The sequence below is a fragment of the Rhincodon typus genome, chromosome 24 (genome assembly GCF_021869965.1).
Source record: "Rhincodon typus isolate 14 chromosome 24, sRhiTyp1.1, whole genome shotgun sequence".
NCBI classification, from domain to species: Eukaryota; Metazoa; Chordata; class Chondrichthyes; order Orectolobiformes; family Rhincodontidae; genus Rhincodon; species Rhincodon typus.
In genome coordinates, this window is record NC_063355.1 from 4,347,297 (window position 1) to 4,355,278 (window position 7,982).

The following is a 7,982-nucleotide window of genomic DNA, read 5'->3' on the forward strand; positions in this document are numbered from 1 at the left end:
TGCATCATTAGCACAGATTTCCTTGCAATCCAATTTCCCCGCAATCCAATTTCCCCTCATGACACAACTTGCTCAAAATGTAGAACTCACTGTGCAGAGAGGTGATGGTGTGGAGAAGTCACAAGATCCCAATGCAAAGCCGGTCACCAATGCATTCCAACTCGCACTTCAGAGTAAAGGATGTAGCTCACTACATCAAACTGCGTACTGAGAAGCTTTTCAAGATAGGTAACAGGTGGGAGTTCTTGTTTGCATTAGGGAAGGCATTGCATCTTGCCAAATGGCTTCAATCCTCTTCCAGAAATTAACTCACACAGTCTAACATGTTGATTAACACATCAAGGAAGCAACCAATTTTAAAAAAAAGATTTTATTAGTATCATTGAAAATATACAGAGACAACTCTCAAACAGAACACGATTATTATAAGGTCTACATAAAGGGCACATGAATCACAGGGTACTCAAAAGGTACCGGTTAATTACATTTACAATAAAGCAGTGTAACGGATTAGAAGCTGGTCAAGTGCAAGACAACATTTCGATCGACAAGACCAATCCAACCCAGTAACTAGCACTATCCTCGAGATATGACCTTCCTAGTGTCAAACCGAAGGTTGGAACCTCAGTTAATAGCATTACAAAGGCAACCAAAAGAGATGGAAGATGATTCCAAGTCTCTCGCTCTCTGGAGCAGGCGTGGGCAAAGGTTTCCCAACAACTTCACCGTGTAACTGTGTCACCTCCAATATCACAGACTTGGCCCCGGCCTATGCCAAATTAGCTGATTTTCATTCCAGGCTGCATTGGAGATTTTACATTCTCCCAATGTTCCCCTGGACTGGGATTCATAAGTATGAGAAAAGAAAGAGAGCTGGCGTCTGGCAGGATTGGCCTGAATCAGCTCCCTGCTCCAGTTGAGTAACCGGCAATAACCAATTGCCTGGATGAGGTAGTGCAGAAACCATCTCTGAGGAACACTCCTGGCAATTATTCAACACCCACAGGACTGCACGTCAGGCTCCTGGCTACAAAAAGGTGCGAGTGCAGAGCTGTTCTCAATAAACTACATAGCAAGGCATGAACAATACACAGTATGATTCCACAGAGATTTCAGCTTTTAATTTCTTTCAAAAAAACAAAATTATCTGGTGATTAGGCAGAAGAGTTATTTCAAAACCTGGTACTTTTGGCTACTGTACTGATTATACCACAATTCCTTCCGAGATACGAGAGACACTGAAAAGACAGGAATAATCTTTCAGGAATGCAGGCAAAACGAAATAGTAGCTTGCACCCATATTCCCTCTACATTAAATAAAGAAGGCTTGCTAATTTAAACTTATTTGAAATGAAGATCAGATTCACATTGTACTTTTCCAAAAAAAACTCAGGAACATTTTTTTAAAAAAAGAGTGCATACAATACACACACACACGCACACACAGATCACCAAATGTTGGTGCTATCTCATCAGAACAAAGACATTCAAGTAACTACAGATTTAATAAAAGTTTGAGGTTTTGTCTGCGGCTCATTTCTGTTTGCAGAAGCTGTTGAGTTTTAAAATAAAAGAAGTGTTGTCACATGGTAAAACTACTGTTATCAGTCCATTTGATAAAATACAACCAGGCCTCAATTCTGTGGGCTATGAGACAGAGATTGCTTGGATCAAATGTGCAAGCAGAAACATCAAATAATATAGAGAATACATCAAATAAACGTACCCCTACTGTCCTCATCTACCCACAATCCAGTTCAGGCTGGAACAGGGGTGAAAAGAAGGAGCGGGAGATGGAGAAAAGGTTTTGTTTAGATGATGCCTCACATTTCTTTGTGCTGAATAGACCAGGCACCAGCCCACACAACATCAAGCTGAAGGAGGAGAAATCTAGTGACAAATTAGACAAGGAGGTACCAACACGTCCTGGTAAGATTTCCAATGTTATCTCTGCCACTTTTCAACAACTATTGCTTTGAGAACTATTTCAGGACTGGACTCTTTCTAAAAAAAAAAATCAGGGAAGGGGAACAAAAAGAAGCAAAAGTAATTCAAGGTTAAAAATTCACGTGCATCAACCACAAACTGGAGCAGAATCTTTGCATTCACTCGCAAGACTTCAGCACATAATCACAGTTGGCTGCTCCCCAGTCAATACCACCAATACTCTCACTAATTACTATGCTGTGTGGAACTGATTTGTTGCACTGCAGTCTCTTTAAGATTGCTGCATGATCCCACATCTTAGGACACTGATCAGTGACTGAGAGAGACAAAAAGACTATCTTTTGGCAGCGACATTAAACAGCACCTTGCCTGCTCTGTCCGGTGGATGTAAAGTATTCCATTTTAAGGACAGCAAAACAGGACAGCTCTCATGACGTCCTGGCAATACTCACCCAACCAGTATCACTGAAGCTGACAACAGTCGCCATTTCTCTCACTCGCAGGTTGTGGGAGCTTGCTCAGCACAAATTGGCTGCGTTGTTTCCTACCACAGTGGCTGCAACTCAAACATAACATACAGGACATTGAATTCTGAATAGTACTGCATAAATGCAAGTTTTTTTATGCAGTTTACAGTCCCTGAAAATGCGGATGGCTATGGGAATAGAATAGAATTATAGAATCCCTACAGTGTGGAAAAAGCTCATTTGGCCCATCGAGTCCACACTGACCCTCCAAAGAGCATTCCACCCAGACCCAACCCCCTACGCTATCCCTGCAACCCTACATTTCCCTTTGCCTAACCCACTTACCCTCACATCCCTGCACACTAGGGGCAATCCACCTACCCTGCACACCTTTGGACTGTGGGAGGAAACCGGAGCATCCGGAGGAAACCCAGGCAGACATGGGGAGAACGTGTAAACTCCACACATACAGTCGCCTGAGGGTGGAATCGAACCTGAGTTCCTTGTGCTGTGAGGCAGCAGTGCTCACCACTGACTCACCATGCCGCCCTAAATAGAACTTCACAAAATAGCCTTTAAAAATAAACCATCGCCTTGTGTCCTTGAGCTCCTGCTGGAAGAGGCAAAGCTGAGGAAAGAAAGATTGGCCGATTCCAGCCCATTCAAAATGAACCTCAAAGACCCAGTTATTAAGAGTCAGCTATTAAAACCTTCCTAGGTAGGGATCTTTTGGCTGCTCCTATCTGGAAGTCTATTCAACACGTGAACCACTTGAAAAGATATCAAATCAGAGGTTACTGCTGACAATAAAAGCTTGTGGTGGAGTGGGGTATGATAGTAGCATGATAGAAGACTGGCTAGCTGGCCGGGAGCACAGAGTAGGCACAAATGGGTCTTGTTCAGGTTGGCGTGTGGTTTGCTGGCACCTCAACTGTCTACAGTTTATATAAATGGTTTGGAGAAAGGGACAGAAGGTATGGTTACCCAATTTGCTGACTACATAAAAATAGCAAAAGGAGTTGAGAAGAGAATGTAAGGAAGCTACAAAGAATTATAGATGTGATAAGTGAATGGGTAAAGATGTGGTAAATGGGAGTATAATGTGGGAAAATGTGAAATTGTACATTTTGCCAGGAAGAATAAAAAAAAGTATCTTAACTAAATGATGAGAGATTGCAGAGCTCTGAGAAGCAGAGGGATGTAGGTGTCCAAGAGCATGAATTGCAAAAGGTTAGTATGCAGGTGCAGCAAGTAATTAATGAACACTGTGTCTCTGACTAATAGAACATTATTATTTATTGTTAGGAGAAGTGAATAAAAAAGTGATATTTTGTTTCAGTTATACAGGGCACTGAGGAAACTGGATCTAGAGTACTGTACGCAGAATTGGTACCCTTATTTAAGGAAAAGTGTAAACATTTGGAGGCAGTTCAGAGAATGTTTATCAGGGTAATATGTGGAATGGAGTTGGGGGGGTTTATAGGACAAAACCTTGGACTGACTGGGCTTGTACTCATTTGAGTTTAGAACAGCAATGGGCTACAGAGATATAGCTGCAGAATGGGACTAGTCGAGGTCTTTCAGGATCCAGTATAGACACAATAGACAGAATGGCCTCTTTCCGTACTGCAGAATTCTGAGAGGTGACTTAAATGAAACATACAAGAGCATAAAAGGTCTCGGCAGATTGGAATTAAGAGGATATTTCCTCTATGGAAGAATCCAGGAAGCGGGGTCACTGGTTAAAAGTCAGGGGTTGATCATTCAGAACTGAGATAAAGAACTTATTCCCTGGATGCTGTGAGTGTTTAAATCATTCTCCCTGAAAAGGTGTTGAATGTTTCCAAGGCAGAAGTCGATAGATTCATGTTAAACAATGTGGGTGACGGGTTATCATAGGGAGGTGGGAGTGTGAATTTAAAGTTACAATCAGGTCAGCCAGCATCTTATTGAACGGTGGAGCAGGCTCAAAGGGCTAAATGGCCTACTCCAGCTCCTCATTCTTATGTTTCCATGTACTTTCTGCACAAATTCCCTGACATCAGGCTGATCTCACTAACTTTCAAATCAACTGAACCCACTTGTGCAGAACAGAGCTTACAGTCTCACTTTGCTGGAGTTCCCTTATATTAAGATGTGCTGATGCAGGGGAGCTGTAGAAAGAAAGAGGCTGCATTTTATTTTAGTACTCTTCATGTCTTCAGAATGTCCCAAAGTGCTTGCCAGCAAGTGAAGTTTTTTTAAGCATTATCACTGTTATAGTTATACAATATTAACGTTACCGAATACAGACACAGCAGCCAGGTAAACTGTTGATTGATATATCAATATTTGCCAGTGCACTGCAAGAGCTGCCTAGCTATTCTTCACATCAGTGGAGTCTTCTATATCCACCCTTGAGGAAAAAGGACTCCTCGGTTTAACATCTCATCGGTAATGCAGCACTGTCAGCAGTGAACAATTCTAATCAGAAGCACCCTGAAGTGTCTGACTGGATTAGGCGCTTAAGGCTGATGGGTGCACCTTGAGCTGACAACCCTGCAGCTCAGAGATGAGGAAGCTACTGTGTGAGCTGTAACAGAGATTGAAGACAAATCTTAAGTCCTTCAGTAAGTGTCTAAGCTTGAGTCCTGCATGAGAAATGGTGCGGTATCATACAGTCCTGCTCCTGGTCCACCCTGCACTGTAACTTGCACTGTTCCAACATAACTACATAGGAGACACACCAATCAACTAATTTCAAGAAGGTCTTTTTCCTAACCTGGTTACTATAATGGAGCAAGAAATGTCCAGTTACTGCCAATATGATCCAGCATCCGAATATCAAAATCACTGCTAAAACCCAGCATCAACTTGTGAAATCCGCAGTAATCATAAATCCATGACCGCAAGAAATTAAATTCTCACCCAGTGTAAAAACTTTTTTTTTCAAAAAAAAAGAAGACACAATCAATTTGGACCAAAAGGTGCGTACAGGTACCTCCTCTGGCAAAAACAAAACCAAGCTGAGGCTTACACCTTATTCACTGGGAGAGGAAGCAGGATGTTTGATACAAACTGCTTAGCCCCCATTCCCAATGAGTCAGTGGAACCTGTACCCACGCATTTACTAGGCAACACAGACAGACAGACAGAAAAATCATTTGTGTTTCAATATTTACTTTGGAATATTTACTTTCAGCACTTTAGGCTCAAGTTATTTCAAGATATCCATATATAATATACGTACACTATATTATATAGAAGCAAAAACAGCAACCAGGCTAACTGATCCCAACCAGAAGACACTCAGAACTGAGCCCTCTGCTGAGCAGTGAATCCAGCCCAGCCCTCTGAAGATTTACTGCAGGATCTGCAATCTTTGTAAACACTTTAAGAGACACTCTCTGCACTACGTTCAAGCCACTCTTTTCCCCCGTGTGACAGCACAATCTGTTTTGCAGCACATTCAAATTCTGTGCAAAGTGGGAGCAGCAGTAGCTTCATTCACTTGTGAGGGTGGCAGTGAGCGAGCAAGCGAGGTGGAATTGCCTTCCTTGGCTCAGCTTTGCGTTGCTCTCTCCACAGGTAACCTTGCAAATAAATGAACCTTTTTGTTTTGCAGCGCCGCTCACGTGCAGCAGAGGTGCTGTTTAAAAGACCCACACACCCTCCCGTTTTATTTTCGCATGCAGTGGCTTTCAAGCTTGGCACCGTTCTCTTCCCCAGGGACCAGAAAACAAGGCAGAACACACAGTGCAACGTGCTGACCTCCGGCATGTAGTGTAAACAGACCTGGACACCCGTGGGAGCAAATGCAAGTCTAGAACAGGTTGTTCACTTCTGCCGAGACTTTAGTCCTCTTCGGCCAGGAAGGCCTCCAGTTCCGTCAGTTTTTGAACAAGCAGTGAGTCAATTTCCCCGTCACGCGTGGTAGCCTTCCTGCCCCGCGTTCGGCTCAGAAACTTCACTCTGGCGTGCGCCCGTCTCTTGCGCGGGAGAGTGTAGTCCTGGAATTCTAAGAGGCGCTTGCGTTTCTGGAGACTCGTGCAGACGAAGGAGCCCTTCTTCAAAACAGGCTCTTCAAAAATAGTCTCCAGATACTTGCTGTTGAGGGGAGAGACAGGAAAATTCAGCACCAGGAGAAGCATTTCAATGCATGAGGTAAATAATGAGTGCGCACTATATGTTGTAGCCATAGAATCCTTACATAAAGCAGAGAGGCCATCTGGCCCATCGAATCTGCACTGACCTTCATCCCAGCAGCATCCCCCCCACCCCACCCCCTATAATCTGCACTTCCCATGGCTAACCCACCACATCTCTGGACACTATGGGCAATTTAGCATGGTCAATCCACCTAGCCTGCACAGGGAGGAAACTGGAGCACCCGGAGGCAACCCACGCAGACACGGGGAGAATGCGCAAACTCCACACAGACAGTCGCCTGAGGCTGGAATTGAACATGCGTTGCCAGCAATGAGAGGCAGCAGTGCTAACCGTTGAGCCACCGTCCCACCAACTTGACGGAACTACCATCTCAGCCATTAATGCAGTGGAATCTCGAGGGGTTACAGCCAAGTGACTGAAGTCATTGTATTCCTAATCACTTGGCCTCCCCGATGATGTGGGAAAGCCCTTCCAGGCAACTTGAGCAAACTGTACTGTGTCTGAATCCCTGTATCATTACCTATCAAAAGACAATGTGCTCACAGCCAGCTGTTCACACTGCAGCTCCTACCTCATTGAGCAGTATCACACTGCTACTCACTAGAACACAATACCGGACCAAATGACTTCCACGTCTCCGGGAGGATAAGGCCTTTCAATACTTTCCAGCCCCAGACCCAGTCTGTCAATAACAAACTGCACACAGTGGGCTGTCACTGTTCAAATGCTATCTTTTCGTACATGTCGAAAGCATTTTATAACATTCTAAAGTCCTCGCTGATGAAAATGGAGAACGTTGGAGAGTTGTTGTTGGGAATTTCAAGAGAGGTGACTGAAGATTGGTCAAACAAAAATCACAGCTTCTGGAAAAGTTGTTCTAAAGTAGGGGGTGACTGTTTTTAGGGGATAGGGGAGTAGGGGGCATGTTGAGTGGTTCAAAATACAGGAATGCACCCAAGACTGGAGCCAGTCCTGGTGGTAGGGTGAGTCAAGGCTAGAGAGGGATCTGAAACAAGGACATCAGTTTTTAATTCTAAGGAAGGGTCATTGGACCCGAAACGTTAACTCTGGTTTCTCTTCACAGATGCTGCCAGACCAGCTGAGCTTTTCCAGCAACTTCTGTTTTTGTTTCTGGTTTACAGCATACGTCGTTCTTTTTGTTATTACTTTAATTTTAATGCACTGAACAAGTTGAGAGGTCAATGTGGTGTCTGGGAATAAGGTATTGAATGATGGGGCTTGGTGCAAGATGGGAGAATCAGTTAATTTTCTTTGGTTAAACTAGCAAAAACAGTTGCATAAGAATTACAGCCTAGAGGAGATATGATCATGGCTAATCGTTTCAGTGATCAGGGGTTGTAAGGGGTGAAGTTGGAAGACTGAATTAAGTAGTCTTTCTGATGGTTAAGGTGTGGAGTT

The 7,982-nt window shown here is 43.7% G+C and overlaps 1 protein-coding gene across 2 annotated transcripts in view; it reads right to left on the reverse strand.

Moving 5' to 3' along the window:
• Positions 1-354: 354 nt before the first annotated feature.
• Positions 355-7,982, reverse strand: part of wu:fi75a02 — a 93,163-nt gene continuing 85,535 nt past the window's right edge. For both annotated transcript variants that reach the window (XM_048611389.1, XM_048611388.1), the window contains one exon: positions 355-6,500. In XM_048611389.1, the coding sequence (XP_048467346.1) occupies positions 6,248-6,500 (253 nt within the window). In that variant the 3' untranslated portion in view covers positions 355-6,247. The remainder of the gene's footprint in view (positions 6,501-7,982) is intronic.